The following is a 16,431-nucleotide window of genomic DNA, read 5'->3' as shown; positions in this document are numbered from 1 at the left end:
TGTAACGAAGATACGTAGAAGCAATTGTTAATTATTTGGCGTTATAACTCTTAGGTTGCACTATTATCTAGTTATGATATTAAATGCTCTATGTTGATTCTTGTAAATATTGTAATTGTTTTCAGGCAATTTCGAAGTCGTCAGTGACTACCGTGGCAGTTACCATGTTAACCCCTTGTCCCGTGATTTTTTAAATAAATATTAAGCTTATTCTATATCTATGTTTAAAAGGTAAATAACTCAGTTTCATTTTTAAATATTGTACAAAATTGACAACTGCTAATTCTACTATTGTAATCAATTGTTCGTAATTTTCTACCTCTTCATATTATTTAAAGTTATATTTATTATTAATACAAATAATCCACAGAGATAAAGAAAACAATTTTAGAAATAATTTCAATGGTGTACCTGTGCACATATCTTTCTAAAAGATCTAAAAGAAAAAATAACGTCTCGAGAGATTATTTAGTAAATAGTGTTGTTTAACATACACGTGTTCATGTTTGCAATACACGGAAACAGCGTGCAATAAAAGGATACATTAGTTGAGTTTTATTAAACAGCACGCGCATTTAATAAATACACGAAGTCCATTCTCCTAAAACGGAAGTACGTATGAAAAAATTTCAGTCCACGCTTTTTGACTTATTTTTACCACGTTTATTAACAGCGGATGACCACGTACACTATTATGCTCCAAAAAGTCGAGCTCACCTGTGCGTGACTTTATAAGAACAAAGTTGACTTCGATATTTATTCGTTGAGCAAAGTCTACCCATACTCAACAAAATTTTATAATTATTTCAAACTTTCTCAAACAAGCTGCAAGCACGCTGTTACTTGAAAAAAAATTATCCAAAAACTTGATTTGCGTACACTAAAAATTCTTCGTTAATCAATTAAAGAAACAATGTTAGTTTTCTATCATAAATCCAAGCTCGACTACCTTCCTTTTGTACCTTAAAATTACGAAAATCTTTAAGAATTTATGAAACACAAAATTGCAATGATACCTAATATTATTTTATCCCAACGTACCTAATTCACCTAATCATACATTAAATTTCTATTTCGTAAAATTCTTTTAACAAAAGTATAAAATTACACATTTAAAAATCTAGAAACTTTCTCTAAAACCAAAAGAATAGATTTATTCCCAAACAAGAATATAACCACTCGGACTTCGTGTAATTTTATTTTTTGTAGTACTTGGAGATAAAAATTCAATAGAATTGTACTCTATTTACAATTAGATACACTAGAAATAAAGATACATTAGACACCACCGCATTTTGTATTTTCACTTAAAAAGAAAATTGTGGTCAAATTTTTATTAAGCAAGCTACCATCGACACAACAAATAATTCACTATCAACCCCGTATCGATAGTCCCGTAACCATGGAAAGATACTTTTGCAATGTCCAGAAAACACATGAAGATACGTGATTCGTCCCATCATCCCTGGGTTCTCTGGGTCACGGTGAAATACTATATCGACGACGAAGAACAGCCTCGTAGGATATGTTTAGCAGTCGATCGACGGCCAAAGAAGGGAAGAAAGTAAGGGGCTAATGAGCGCCTCGAAGCGTGTACACGCCTGTGACCTCCACGCTGCACACACGGCGGAGAAACGACACGGTGTGAACGATGATGCGATGTGAACACTGAACACTGAGCTCAGTTCTCGATTTGCGTGTACGTAGGGATGTTCCGATATCGTGAAGGTATCACGATGATAGGTATTACTCTTATCGAAGGGAAATGTCAATATCAGATCAATATTGAAAGAAAAGTATCGATATCAGCTCAGTATCGGAAGTAACATCAGTATTTTCTAATACGAACTGTTGGATTATTCAATCAGTTCTTTCATTCAAGCCAACATTTATCAAAATTACATCATTTTCTCGTACGCAGTTTTGTTAACAAACACGAAACAACTTAGGCCTCTTAAATATGTAATTATTAATCAGTTGAATGATCAATTTGGGACTGATAAATTCGGTGTTTTGTATTATACGATATAATACTTGTATTTAATCAAAATTAGCATATACTTAATGCATGTATTACAATTTAGTTGATGTGTACTAGGAATGTATTATAATAATTGGAAAACTTAAAGTTCTGATAGATGGTTTCTCTAGATTAAAGGGGAAGGTACTTTGGTTGTTAGGAAAGTGGTAAATATTAGTTTTCCTAATACTTGTTCAGCTAAACGTTCGTTTTGATGCTTTCTTCATTCGATACGAATGCATTTTTCGATACAAAAGCATAGATACTAACAGTGTCCGGTATAGAAATAAAAGTATTGACACGTTAATCGTATTTACTTGGGTCGGAACATCCCTACGTGCACGCGTGACTCAACCTCAAGTTCCGTTCGCAAGTTTCGCTTGCTAATTGCGCGTGATATCCACTTCCGGGTGTTGTTCCAGATACTTTCGCGCGTGACATGCATTCACGCGCAGCAGTTGATGTTTCTGAACGATAAAGTAAGAATTTAATTACAAAGTAGAAATTTCGCTGGTTAATTGAAGTTGCCAGTGAAGAAACCCAGAAAATTTAATTTCTCGTTAAACATATTGCATGATGAAGAAGTTTGAGTCTTCTGAGAGGGTTGTAAGCTAAGCGAGCAGTCTAGAGTTTTAATGTGTTTGTTGCTACAAGAGTGTCGAGCGCTTTTTATGTATATCACTTATTCTTAGTTTATCGTAACAAATATTGGATGACCAATCCACGTTATCTGCAACGCGCTGCGTTACCCTAATGATTCAGTCTACGTTGTCCTAATGACTCAGTATTTTTGGGCATCTTCTACAGAGCCACTCTCAATCCATTAATCACGACGTTCAGGGCTCATTTCTAACGCTTGGTCATCCTCGTCCTTTTCACTCCATATTTCAGTATATAAATACCCGAATTGAAAAGAACATGAAGATTCGAATTCAAATTTCAGTACCGAAACTCTGGCAAACTCGCTACTCAGCAAATCTTGTATTCGCGACATCTTCACTATCTAAAATGTATCGTAATATTTGAGTGACTTATTGAAATATATTTATATCATAGAATATTTTCGACTGTCGATATTTTCATTCGGTATACAACACAAAGGTAATTCCTAATTATTGGTATTAGCAACAATTATTAATTATGTGGTATCACAGTATTTACGTTACACTATTATGTAGTTACCTGTAGTATTAAACATGTCTGTCGATAATAATTCTCTTGTAACTTTTTTCAAATAATTCGAAAGCGCTGGTCACCTACCAAGTTAGTCAATATATTAACCCTTTAAGAAAGACTGTCGCCATATTGGCCCCATTAAAAGATCAGTACATATCTCCATTCCTTATATTTAATACATTGATACATAAATTCCTTTTCTATAGAAAAAGTTCTTAACATTCTAAGAAATTCTAGTCTCTAGTTTCAACCCCTTGCCGCGCAATAGCGCGTCAGGCTCGAGATCTCAATCAAAAATAACCAAAATGAAATACAACCGTAATATTTTAAACCCGAACTATTATTTAAATCAGCAATCGTTATCCTTTAAAATAACTGTAAATATATATACAACATAGAACTGTGTTTCCACTAAATTACACACACAAATTTCATTGAGCTTACGAAAGAATCCATAGAACAAAGGGTCAATTCTATTCGTCCAACTTCTCATCTCCGTGGAGTACTTCTCAAACCGTACGCAGAAGACGCGGTCGTCCGTGTGAGTCTCTCTAAAGTACACGCACGCAGGAGTGCGTCCAACTTGTATGAATGATTGCCCCGTTGCGCGCGCGCCATTACGTGTTCCGAAGATATGCGCACAGAGAGAGGCAGACGTGTAATTTCAGCGGGGCCGAGGCATCCCCTTAACCGCGTCCATTGTTTATCTCCTCCTGTTCGTACCATAAATAGGCGCCCGTCCGGCCTGGCTCACTTTTGCTCGAATGGCCAACACATAGGTGTCATAGAGAGACTGAACTGAATGTCCCCGTATAACCTTCATTCCTCCTCTCCCAGACCCCTCCCCTTTTGCCCCGAAAATACCTTCGAGATGATGTCGGTTGCCGGGCACCACTTCAACTCGCTGGACCCGTATTTCATTCTCCTGGAAGTAGCAGTGGCCCGGCTACCGTTGCCAGACCGCGATAGCTTCGTAAATCCCCCTACACACATTGGAACATGTTGCGATGCATCGAATCGATCCCCAGGTTTTGCGATAAACGTTACAATCCAACTTCGGGCGATCGCTAAAAGGCTAGATCTGGGAATACAGGCTTGATTGGTCGACTTCTATCTGTTCCCATTTCATTTGCGATGCTAATTTGCTATCCTCTAACGCTAGAACGCAGGTACGAATCAACCATCTTTATACCCATTATTTTTTATCCTTGAATTCTTCTTTATTGACGATTAAAGAGTATTCGTAGCAAAGGTAGCAAATCGACTAGGTAGCAAATAGATAAGATAGATAATGCAGCAAAGGTAGCAAGTCATTATTGATGATTAAAGAATATTCGCAGTAAAGGTAGAAAATCGACTAGGTAGCAAATAGATAAGATAGATAATGCAGCAAAGGTAGCAAGTCATTATTGACGATTAAAGAGTATTCGTAGCAAATAACATCGAATGTATCGTTATATCATACTGACGTCACAGTAGTGTCATTATCATCGATTACTCGCAAAAATGAAAATTACTCTTAAATCGTATACTATATAATAATAATAAAAAACAACATTTTCTATTAATGATGATAATATTAGAGTCAGAAAACAATCTGACATTTTGAAGCACGTGTTTCATTGTTTGCGTCTCGTGACAAGCTGTAAAGGCAGACTGACGTTGATATAGGTCTCATGACACCCAAGAGTCGATGCACGTTCCAACGTGTGTAGGAGGCTTAAGAGGCGATGAGTGATATAAGATCGTTACCGGGGGTTCCCCGATCCGTGAACGATACGGGGAACCCATCAGGATCCTGGGAGAACAATCGGCCTTCGCCATTTCGTTACCGGATGAACGAATCGCGGGACACCGGGAGAAAATTATTGACTGACTGTCGGCGAAATTTTGGCTTATCAGACGGGGTATGATGGTACAGAACGGCACTGTGTGTAAAATTTTGCTTGGATTAAAATTAGGTTGTCGTTATTCATTTATTGGAAGAATAAAAAGAAAGAAGATTTAGGTCACCTTCAAAATTTAAATACAACTGTTCCAGTTTATTGCAGTTCATATTAAATATTATTGGGTCATTCCAATAAACAATGTAGTTATATCCATAGGGAGTTGTTTTATTTCTAAAGATTAAGATAAAACATGTATTAATACAAAATATAGTTTCCCTTAACAATTATAGACAGATTTTTATCTTAATTTTGGAAAATAAAAGAAGTGCCTATAAAGAAACATTATTTATAGGACGACAAAATAATATTTAATTCGAATTGCAAAGAAATTGAAGCACAGTGGTATTCTGTTGGATTTTTTTAAATCTTCGCCACGAATATAGTTATTTCGTTTGAATTACTTAATAATCAAAAGTTTCCTTTCTACTGGAGTATAAGGTTGTTGAAAAATTGTTGTCCCTACTTTAGGTGAAATTCTGATATCCGTTAACAAGATCACTTTTGCGCTCTGTTCGGATCGGTGACGTATTACGTACTCACCGAAGAAGGTGTTGAAAATGTAGAGGAGCTTCTTCTTGCGGAACTCCGAGAGTGGCATTTTGTCGATCTGCAACAGAGAGAAATAGGGGGGTTGTTAAGTGTATGTCCATATACGTGTGTAACATGTTAATACTCATTTTCCATTGAGTGGCGATCAGGGTCGATTGTCTCGAGCGACCGACCCTTATTTTATCTCGCCAGTAAAAAGTAATCGCGGGTTGCCTTTATCGAGCTGCTTTGTACGTAGCCTCGATATTTACAAGGCCGCCGTGAAGACACAAACTTGGTTTAATTCAAATATGTCGGCACGTGTTCGATATTAAATGCCCGCTTTTTGTTTATATGTAAATTATCGAACAAACTTCCGGTTCCTTTTCTTATAACCACGCATAAAGAGCAAAACATTTAGTTACGAAACTTTTCTTTAGGTTGCCTTCAAACACGATTCTCTATTATTTAACGAGATTCGGTTAAACATCGAAGAAATTAATAAATTTTAACAATAACAACAATATTCAAATACTTATTACCTTTGCTTATTAAAATTCATGTTTTTGGTTTATCATTTCTATGTTACTGTTAATCTTCCTCGACATTGAAATTAGATGTTATACGTACATTTCATATCTTAATTGTATCGCAGAGTTTTCAGTAATTTATTGGATAATATAATTATATTTGATTGTCGTGAACATTAGTAGTGTGATATTGTTAATTGCTAAGAAAAAAAGAATTCTAATTTTGAAGTCATCCCAAAAATGGCAAACACCTGCAAAGTGATTGAATTCATATTTTATTATAGCCTTACGTTTTTGTTCTTCGTCGGAGAAATAACCAAAAGCTTAATCGGTATCCTTCCGTTCGCTTCGGATCGAAACGACTGAAATGCACGAGAGAGGAAACCATTTATATAATAAGATTTTCTAACTCGAGATAACATGTATATTTGAGTGCAATGACGCACATTTCGCTGTAATCCAGTGTTGTACAGTAGATGTAATTTAAGATATACACAAACATCAAGTTAAGATTGTTGCACGCGATGCATGACGTCGATTCGAGTAACTGACTCATGGGAAAATTAATAATTCGTTTAAGCTTTTATTCTTCGCAGTATTCTTTTATTGCTGAGAATGATGTTCCATTGTTCGCTGAATGTTCCCAAGAAATCGATGAATTACGTGATTATGGTAATGAATGGTAAACGAAATTACGCTGGCGATATGTAAATTTCACCCAACACTTATATTACTCGTTTGCTTATTTTTAAAATAATTTCATAGATTGAAAATAGTTTGCTGTGTGTCTGTTTAGCAATTTGGAATCATTAATTTCAATTAATCAAAAGTGGTTGAAACTGTTCCTTGCCCTCAGTTGCTCTTAATTTGTTTGATCCTTGTAAAAGCTACTCCAAAAGTATAAATTATATTCTGCACCCTTAATGATCGTCACAAAATCTTAAGAAAAATAACGTTAACGTGCGCCTATAGAAGGAAAACAGGAAAATTCAAACCGGTTTCCATATTATCCTTCTACTTCTGAAGAAGTAACTATTTAAAGTCACAAATATATTCTAGACAAATAGCATCATTCAGTAAATATACATACTAAAATTAATTAGTTCAGTATTATTGTACAATATAACAGACTATAATAATATAGAAAATAATGGCACAGGATTGTATATTACTAACAGAATAGTATAAAAATGAACAATAATAGCATAGAAACCAACCCAACCACAACGATTAACACGTTGACTGTCGCTCAGTTTTAAGCTGCGAAATATGCAAAATGGAAAAGTACAATATTAAATTATTAAATCGAATTGCGTTGTTATTACAACAGGTTCCCTTGCTAAACGTCATCGCATTACGTAGCTTCAATAATTGAATTTGAATTGAAGTTTAACACATTGTTAACTCGTGTTTGCGCTTGCATTAGCCATTTCAATTTTCGAAATGCAGGGCAATGTAGAATATTGCAAAAACAAAATACTCAAAGTTACATAAACCATAAGTCCAAAGTGAATAACCAAAATGAATCCAATTTCGGTTCATCATGTACAAATAAAGTGCATTGAAGTTTATTTAGATTGTTTCACTTTCATATTCAATTACGGAATAATAGCCAGTGACATAGGATAGCTTCCGCGTAAAATTGCCAGTTAACAATGTGCTAATAGAACTTCGTTGTCTACTCTCGAAGCAACGAGTGACATAATCGCCATTTCTATTTTTACAGTGACCACCGCGAGCAGAAAGTGTCGTGGGCCACAATGTGTGGCGGTTAATCCTTCCTTAATCTACGATAAATAAGAAGTAATAACGCGTAATCAGCGCTGATAACGATCGATCGGGGCGGAGCTACTTTCGGGAAAGTCACCGGCGACGTTGCAATCGTCCACGGCACCGTTACGCGTCAAGGTGAACGTTGACGTCAATCTCCTGATCGGTTCAACCGAACTAATCTTCCGCCGTGCCGTAATCTTTTGTTCCTTGATTCCACCGTTGACGGATCGGGGCGTGCGTGGAACGACTCTCGTGAAACGTCTAACCGCGTTATCGGGCTCTAACGAGTCTGCTGATCGTGGCGTGAAACCGATACGATCCGGCACCGTGATCACCGGGACACCGCATTGTCGTGTAATTCAATAATAAGCAAAGTTAATTCCCAAGTCTACCGGATCGGACAACCAGATCCCGGAATCCCAATCACTCGTGCAAGTACTGTCCACAGGCGACAGCCCTTTCCGGTCGGAGCACTCCGAGAGTGGGTTATCCAATTAGTCGTAACTCTCAGTTGGTAATAAATAAATAAATATAAATCATAGATGTGTTACACGGTAACATGTTAAACGATATTTTCACAGTAATAGTAATATAATATAACATTAAACAGTAGTTAACACGTTGACTGCCATGGGGGTTACTGATGACCGGATCATCCAAATAGAAGATAATTATAACTTATAAGATCAACTAATGTCAAATACAAATGTTCAGTAATGTAAATAATTAGACACTAGTGTAATGTAAGAATGCTGATACCAAATAGCTAATAATTCTTCCTTTTTAATCTTTGCTACAGAAAGAATGAGCAATACATAAAACGTTGACGTTTCTTGTGGTAGTCAACGTGTTAATCGTTTGAGTGCCACGGATCTTCCCAAAAACCTGTCGAAGATGTCAAGCGTACAGATCACGCTTCTTCCGTTTCATCTCAGAAGCTTAAGCTTTTCGATTTTCACATAAAAAAGAATTCGAAATAAGTGCGATCATTCTGTTTTTCCATTTCTAAGCAGATAATGACAAAAATCACGGATTCTTTTCTACGAGTGTGGGTCTATGATGAGTAAAATAGTCCTAAGAACTCGACTGATTTCAAGCACGAAAATCTTTTCAATTCAATTGCCCTGTACCCTATGCCCGAAATTCCTTCGTGACCATTGCAAAATTTGTTCGGCACACCGTAGAGCAAACACGTGCTGGACAGAATTCGAAATGCTTCATTATGAGCCTTAATAGGCCGTTTTTTGGCTGTTGTGTTTACAGATCACATTTTTGAAATGAAGGCGTCGAATAGAGCAAGGTGCAGTGTCTTGAATGCGAAACACCACTGAAGCGTTATCAAGCTCTCCTAGGTGTCGCGTCATCGGGTAATATTTTTGAGCTAAGGCATACACTTCTGATGGCGGGAATTATCGGCGATGTTATATGGTTAACACGTTTGCTGTCACGGAAACCTTCAGTTTTGTATATCGCTTCTTTTGTAGCAAAGATAAAGAACAACAGTTATTTATTAGTTGGTATCGAAATGCTTACGTCAGACTGTCATCTGGTTATTTATGCTGTTAAACATTCTTATTCGACATAAGGTATCTATTAATTCGACTAATTATGTCGATTAGAATTTATATTAAATGAACTGTTTAACATCATGTCTGATTTCAATGATAGACTTCATTAGCACGTTGAATGCCGCACGATTTCATAGAGCAAAATATACAAAATGAAAAAATATAATAAGTTATTTGATTGAATTGAGTTACTGTTATTGCACGTTCATCTAGTTGAATATTATAGCATTGGGTAGCATTGTTTATGATATAGAAATGTTAACAAATAATCGTCGTTTAATTGAATCAACTACACTAATTCGATTTGGTTGAATCACCGGTGACCCCCATGGCATTCAACGCGTTAAAGTGAAGAATTGTTGTTGAGAACGAGCGTTCAATTTATAAAATTGACAATCGATTCAAATGTGGTAGACAGCCACAATTATTCGACCCCGCGGCCATCTCGCGGACGCGGCGAATTCTATGCCGTGATAAGCGGGTTGCGCTGCCGAGGCGTTGCAACCATTATACTTTAGGTAAGAACAATTAATAATTATTAACAATTTGGTATTTACCGTAGTTCTTAAGTTACACTATTATCTAGTTACTTAGGTTATTATATATTATTATTCAATGTTAGTTTTCGTATTACAATTGTTTTCAAGCAATTTGGAAGCTTCGTCAATCTTTTGTTATGAGTGTCGCAGTTGACTGACTCTAAATGTGACTACAAAGAAGCCTTATCGAATGTGTTTGTTTCTTTATTGAAGATTATTCAACCTGTCATGATTATTTCGTTTCATCTCCAGTTGATTTGTTACTTTCTCGTTCGTTTGGTAGATCGATAACTTTTATATAAAATGGCAAGATACACAATGTTTGAAACATTTTTTCTTTATTTCTTTTTCTTTAAAAAGTGGACGTTTTTATTAACAATTAATCAGTAGTTTCATATGCCGAGTTCCTGTTGATCTCGATAATTTAATTAAAATCGTTTAATTCCTATTTTATTGATTATTCCTGTCATGAACAATGATTGTACAATAGCGTCATGATTAATTAAGCTTTATAAGCTTCAATTAAATTTCCTTTTGACTGAAATTGTGTGCACCGAATAGCATGAATTTCTTGATTAAAAACTGAACAGGAGATGTTAATTGTTAAATGAATAAACTGTTGTATTGTAATTGGCATAGGTGACATGGTTTGGTTTTAATTTTCTCAACAACAAATATTGAATCCTGTTTGAAATAATGAATGAAAATAATATCCTCAATTAACTCTATCAAATATTTCGCATACTCCCAAATCCTCTAAAAATTCAATTTTTCTTTATTTTCCAACGTCACGAAGTAAATTATGAAAATATAAATTTGCATAAACATCAATAGTTTACTCATACAATTTAATATGCAATCTTGCTGCATTCCATTCAGTTTTATTGTGAAGCAAATTCTATCTAAATGCTAACAAATGGATCCGACGGAGTCATCTGATCCTTTATTCAGACCTTTGCAGAATCACCTAAATGGAAAAAAATTTGAATATTATAATAATGTCAATAACGACAACAATTACACAATATTATTTTGACTTTAAACATTTTTTATGCAAAACAAATCATTTAATAACTAGTAAGCAGAAATAATAAAAGATAAAGAAAGCTGTCCCATTGATTATGCACTTAAATGTATGTAGAAATGATAATCTGATATTTATTAATCATGTGAAAAAATTTTAGTTTGACCCGATTCAAACATACTAACCCAAAAGCAAGTAATGAGTTTTGATAACAATGAAAAAACAAACTTTATTAATTCCGATACGAAATTGATAGATTAAAAAAATGTATTCTATTTCATAATTAATTGTTGTCCATTAAAAAATGATCAATTATCTGTTTCATTCCTTACTTTTTACGAGAGGAAAACAAGTAACAACAAGTGATGTTCCATGTTTCCGTCATAACGAAGAATTTTGATCCAAAGGAAGAAAGTTTTTTCATAAGGCTTATATTTTCTTAGCCTTATTGGTTCCGAAAGTAAAGCATAACTTCAGAGAACTTGAAACTAGAAACTAAATCCTAATTTCCCGTATTAGGGAAGTTTATCTCCGTGGGGACTCCCGCGAGCGGGTTAAAGCTGACTTTACTGTCCTACATTTTACAGTCCGTTTATCAGTTTTTTTTTTATTTAGGATGTGCTATATTAAAACTTTCTTCTAGTTGTGAAAAATAATGCACACTCTTTCAATCATATTATTAAATTGCAATGATTCGATTTAAATACATGGGCCTGGGATCTTTTAAGTGATTCAAGACAAAAATTATATTGTCAATACACTAACTACTTTTAACATGTATTGAACTTTAGAAAAATTTTCAACTTTAATGGACGCTAAATGAATTTTAAAATGCATTAATGTAAAATACGTAAAAAGAATATGGATTTTCTTTTACATGTTACAAGTATTTCTCGATCGATAAACGTATCACCCATAATTCCTGCATGCAAAGCTTCATAAATCCTATTACAACCTGTTGTAAACAGTGTAACGTGTTTGCGCCTTGATGCTTGCAAATGGGTTGTTCTATCATACCTTTCTACAACATTAATCAGCTTTACAACTTATCTTATCCGGAGATTACACATTAACGTATGAACTTTTCCTTTAGATAATAAACTGCTTTAATTTTCTACACATTTATTTAAAATCTCTTTTTCGCACAAACTTTATCATTCAACGTAATCAATTTTCAAAAAGTGATAAAAATATGAAAAATTTCTACATGCATTCTTTATAATGGAAGTAAATATAAGTATTACGAATTTGAAAAGATACTCCCAAATCTTATACAAATAGAAACAAAAATATTTATTATCACGAATTAATAAATAAAAGTGTAACAATGCGTCGATCCCGTATTTTCAAACCGTGTCATCTCTCATTTTCAGTTGATTCATTAAACATAAGATAATAATTTCCATTTACCATGCTCAATAAAAAATGGATGATTCACAAACATTTGTATATTATAAATAATACTATCTGTAGCCTTAACCTAAAGTGATCTTCAGTAATGCAAGTGCAATAATAATACCGCAATTCAACGGAACAATTTAATATTATATTTTCCTATTTTGTATATGTTGCTCCATGAAATCGTGCGATATTCAATATGCTAACAACTATATAACCTTTATCTCATTCTTAAACTTCCTACTTTGTAAATAAAAAATACGATACATTCTCTATTACATACCCCTAGCATACACTAATCAATATCGTACATGCTTGATTAGCCGAAAAAAAATATTTCCCACGTCGGAAAAGTTTCGCAGTACGAATATTTTGCTAAAAGCTTGTATATAACGGTTATCGCAAACAGATAAAAGCTTTCGTAGACGTGGAGAAAAATGAAACGCGATGGTAAAATAGTGGACGACGAATTATGGCGCGGGGAAATTCGGCGGCGTTTGCGAGACAACTCAAAATGGCGGCACAACGCAACGATCCGAAGTAAAGCTTCAAGTCCATTGTCTCCGCGAGCACTATGAACGACCTCGATTCACTCGCGGCGTAAAATGCACGTGAGATGCGAGCATCTGCCTTGGAGCCTTGTTATCTTCTACTGCCAATATATCAAACTGACAATACGTTAAATGTTGTATAGATTTCGTCGGGACGTGTATCTATACCCGGCAAAGAAACGAGACGCTTGCAACAAGTGTCGCGGCAAATGCGCCTGTAAGTTGGGAACTTTATAGATCTCATCCCCGCTCGTTCGATATATTCGTTTTTTATCTTTGTACTTCGATATTCATTTCCTTTTATTTCGTTTTTATTAGTTATCGACGCTCGTACCGTCGGCTGTTGCGGATTATTAACCCTCCGCGGTAGAACGACCCTGTAATGACTTCGAGATTTAGTAGCTTTACTTCGGACAGAGTTAATAAGTAACTTTTTTGTTTTAGTTTCTACAGCTTTGGTGTATGATTTAATTTTTCTCATGGAAAGAGTTTTAGACGTTTGATGAATTCTTGTTTTCTGAGAGCTGATTCAGTAAATGGTAAGTTATAAAATATGTTTAAATATCTTTTAATATTAATACTACCGAGCAGATAAATTGACTTTTTGAAATGTCTCTATAGAAACTTGAAGAATGCATCTGTTGAGACTTTACTTGATTTATAATTCAGTTTGCGTGGTGCTGAATCCATTTCTTTAATAATTTCTCAGAGAAAAGTTCGTTATCTTTTTAATAATTGCAAAAAGAGGACATTAGGTATTTGCAAAATAATATACTTAATTATATATAAGTGCAAATAGAACTACTGAAAGCAACTTTCCAATAATATTTTGGCAAAGTATAAACTTAAGCATAGTTTTTCGTTTCGCAACGATATGTTGGTTATGATACTCGTGTAGGTTTTCTGCTTGAGCTTTTATAGCTTTGATCTAGATTTCTGAGGGCGAAAAGTTACATGAAAAAAAGATCGTTTAATAGTAAGTGTATTGATTCCGATGTATCGCGTGACAAGCGTTCGCCTTTAATTTGAGTAAACGTGACATAGTGGCAGCGAACTCGACGCATCGCGTGGAGTGTCATCACTCCGGGTCCCTATCTAAAGAACGCTGACGTCCAAGGTGAGCCCAAGCATTGTGAGCCACGAATCAGCTGTCGATCACCTCGAGTGTCAGTGCTTTTCATCGTTCTTGAGAAACGAACTTGATATCAGAAAAATGTGCAACGGAAATAGATGACGCGATCGACAGGCTGTAAAATCCTTTATTTTCCAAGGCAGTAGGAAAGAGTCTCTCCACTTTCTCAACGCGATTAACGGTAGATCTACCATTTGGGTCAAAGTGACCCATTTCCGATTGCTTCTTTTACGATCGTCGGAGAGATACAGACGCTTTTTTGAGAAACGATTAAAGAACAGTTGATTTAGTAACGCGCAAACTAAAACATAAGTCAATAGAGACTTTATAATAGTTATTTTTAAAACTACCACAAACATTACCATTTTTATCAGATGAACTTCTTTCTGATGAAACTTATATCAACGAATCATCAATTGTTGCAATACAAATAATTATGCAAGGAATATATTTCTATCGTTCTAATATGCTTACCTGTATTATTAAATAGAAAGTTAAAATTCTTGTAAGGAAATAGAACTAAAAATAGAACTAAAGAAAACTAATATAAAATACTTCTAGAAATCCTATCAAACAAAATATGTCGCAAATTAATAGTGCATCTGCACCTTTGCAGTGACGTAACTTATTACGTTTGCTATAACACTTCCAGCTGTTCTGGCCGTCTTGGCTCGAATTCGGGGGTAGTTCTGTGTTTGCTTGATAGATCACGTTCTCTCGAATAGACGAGGCCGTCGCGCCAGCTCGGCTCCTCTTTTGAGGACGGCCGCGATAGTATTTTAAAGGCCGGCGACGCAACGGTCGACGGGAGTTCGCGATCTTGCGGAGTTCGATTAGAAAGCTTGTTCCGGCAACGCCTACCCTTATTGCGACAACGGTTCCTTTGCCAGGTTACCAGGGGATAAAAGGCATACCGACGATGCTGTTGTTTTATTAGCTTCTCTTATAAGTTTGCGGCGAGTCTCTTTCCTTTTGGAATTCTCTTTTTTCAAGTTGCCATTGTATTCGCGTCTAGCGTTATACACATATTACCCGATAGCCGTTTCCTTCCTGTAGGAGGCCCTGTTATCGAATTTTTTTATTTTAAGTGGAGATTTAGGTTAAAGCGAATCGAGGTTGAGCCATGCTACTGGAGGGTTGCTTTAATTATTGGTGTAATGGAGTGTTTCGTTTAAATAGATATTGCTTCTACGCCTTCGCTTGAATAGTGGCAAATGTATTAAAACTTTCACGTAGAAGATCATTATTTTTCAGTAAATACTTTCATCGTGAATTAAGCATTGTAGAGTTACTGGCAGAAATGAGTTCTTGTTTCGTCTAGTCATCTCCGTTAAATTATTGTAATTTCGATTTGTCTGTGTTTTTTTTCTGTGAAATTAATGGCTCGTCTACGTTGAGATCGTAGCTTAATGTATCGAGCTGTTTTCATTGTTTGCGTAAGGGTAGTGATGAACATTTTTGTGCGTGATATCACCTTGTTTTGGTTGGAACTTGGGGTAACTGCGAAAGATAAATAGTGAACTATGTGTCAGTATAACAGAGTGAAGTCGTGATTGTTGACATGTTCTCCTTCGCGACACGACAGTCGTGAAAGTCGTACTGACACGCAAACTTCAGGTCGACCCTGTTTGCTCACCACCATGCTGAACTTCAAACCATTCGCAAACGGAGATACCTCCATTTCATTATATTCCCGCATCAGATAACGAATTAGAATAAACAGCAGAACGAATAATCTCGTTTGTAAGTACTTATACGGTAATATATTTATTTCTTTAGATGTCATAGGAATTACCATTCGTTAGAGTACAAATAGCATTACAAAGAAGAACGAAAACGTTTTAATAAAGAACATGAATGTAAGAAAGAGAAAATGAAATAAGATGTAAAGTAGTAATTATAATGCATTATAAATTTATTCTCAAAGGAGCTATTGGACACAGTTACTAATACTTATAGAATTGTTACATAGTAATTAATTGGTAGAATCAAGAAGAACAAAAAGAATAATCGAAAAATCTTACAAATAATTCCGAAGTTTAAGAGTAACACGAATTACATAGAAAATATAGATGTTTATTAAAAAAGAATGTACTAAAAAATATTCATCTCCATTTTGTATATTTCTCAGGATATAGTATTTCCAAAGTAAAAAGCTATCCTTCCGCTAACCTAAATGAAACTTAACGAAAGAGTATAGCAAAATTAATTTTTACTTATTGTAGTATGCGTAGGTATATCGC

General features: G+C 35.1%; 1 protein-coding gene and 1 long non-coding RNA gene across 4 annotated transcripts in view; one reads left to right on the top strand and one right to left on the bottom strand.

Annotated features, from left to right (window-relative positions):
- Positions 1 to 16,431, bottom strand: part of Scp2 (Sarcoplasmic calcium-binding protein 2) — a 77,837-nt gene that overhangs the window by 6,241 nt on the left and 55,165 nt on the right. The window contains exons 1-2 of one of the 2 annotated variants that reach the window (XM_031978308.2): positions 6,494 to 6,626; positions 5,686 to 5,752 (exon numbers count right to left, since the gene is read on the bottom strand). In XM_031978308.2, the coding sequence (XP_031834168.2) occupies positions 5,686 to 5,752; positions 6,494 to 6,625 (199 nt within the window). In that variant the 5' untranslated portion in view covers position 6,626. Of the gene's footprint in view, positions 1 to 5,685; positions 5,753 to 6,493; positions 6,627 to 16,431 lie in introns of those variants that run through there. The other variant, XM_031978309.2, reaches the window with a different exon arrangement.
- LOC116427676 (uncharacterized) overlaps positions 8,132 to 16,431 on the top strand; it is a 53,967-nt gene continuing 45,667 nt past the window's right edge. The window contains exons 1-5 of one of the 2 annotated variants that reach the window (XR_004235139.2): positions 8,135 to 8,490; positions 9,240 to 9,562; positions 9,959 to 10,062; positions 12,915 to 13,273; positions 13,501 to 13,595. This is a non-coding gene — a long non-coding RNA (uncharacterized LOC116427676). Of the gene's footprint in view, positions 8,491 to 9,239; positions 10,063 to 12,914; positions 13,274 to 13,500; positions 13,596 to 16,431 lie in introns of both variants that reach the window. The other variant, XR_004235138.2, reaches the window with a different exon arrangement.

The sequence above is a fragment of the Nomia melanderi genome, chromosome 1, assembly GCF_051020985.1.
Source record: "Nomia melanderi isolate GNS246 chromosome 1, iyNomMela1, whole genome shotgun sequence".
In the NCBI taxonomy this organism is placed as follows: domain Eukaryota; kingdom Metazoa; phylum Arthropoda; class Insecta; order Hymenoptera; family Halictidae; genus Nomia; species Nomia melanderi.
This window is presented reverse-complemented; position numbering and strand designations above follow the sequence as displayed.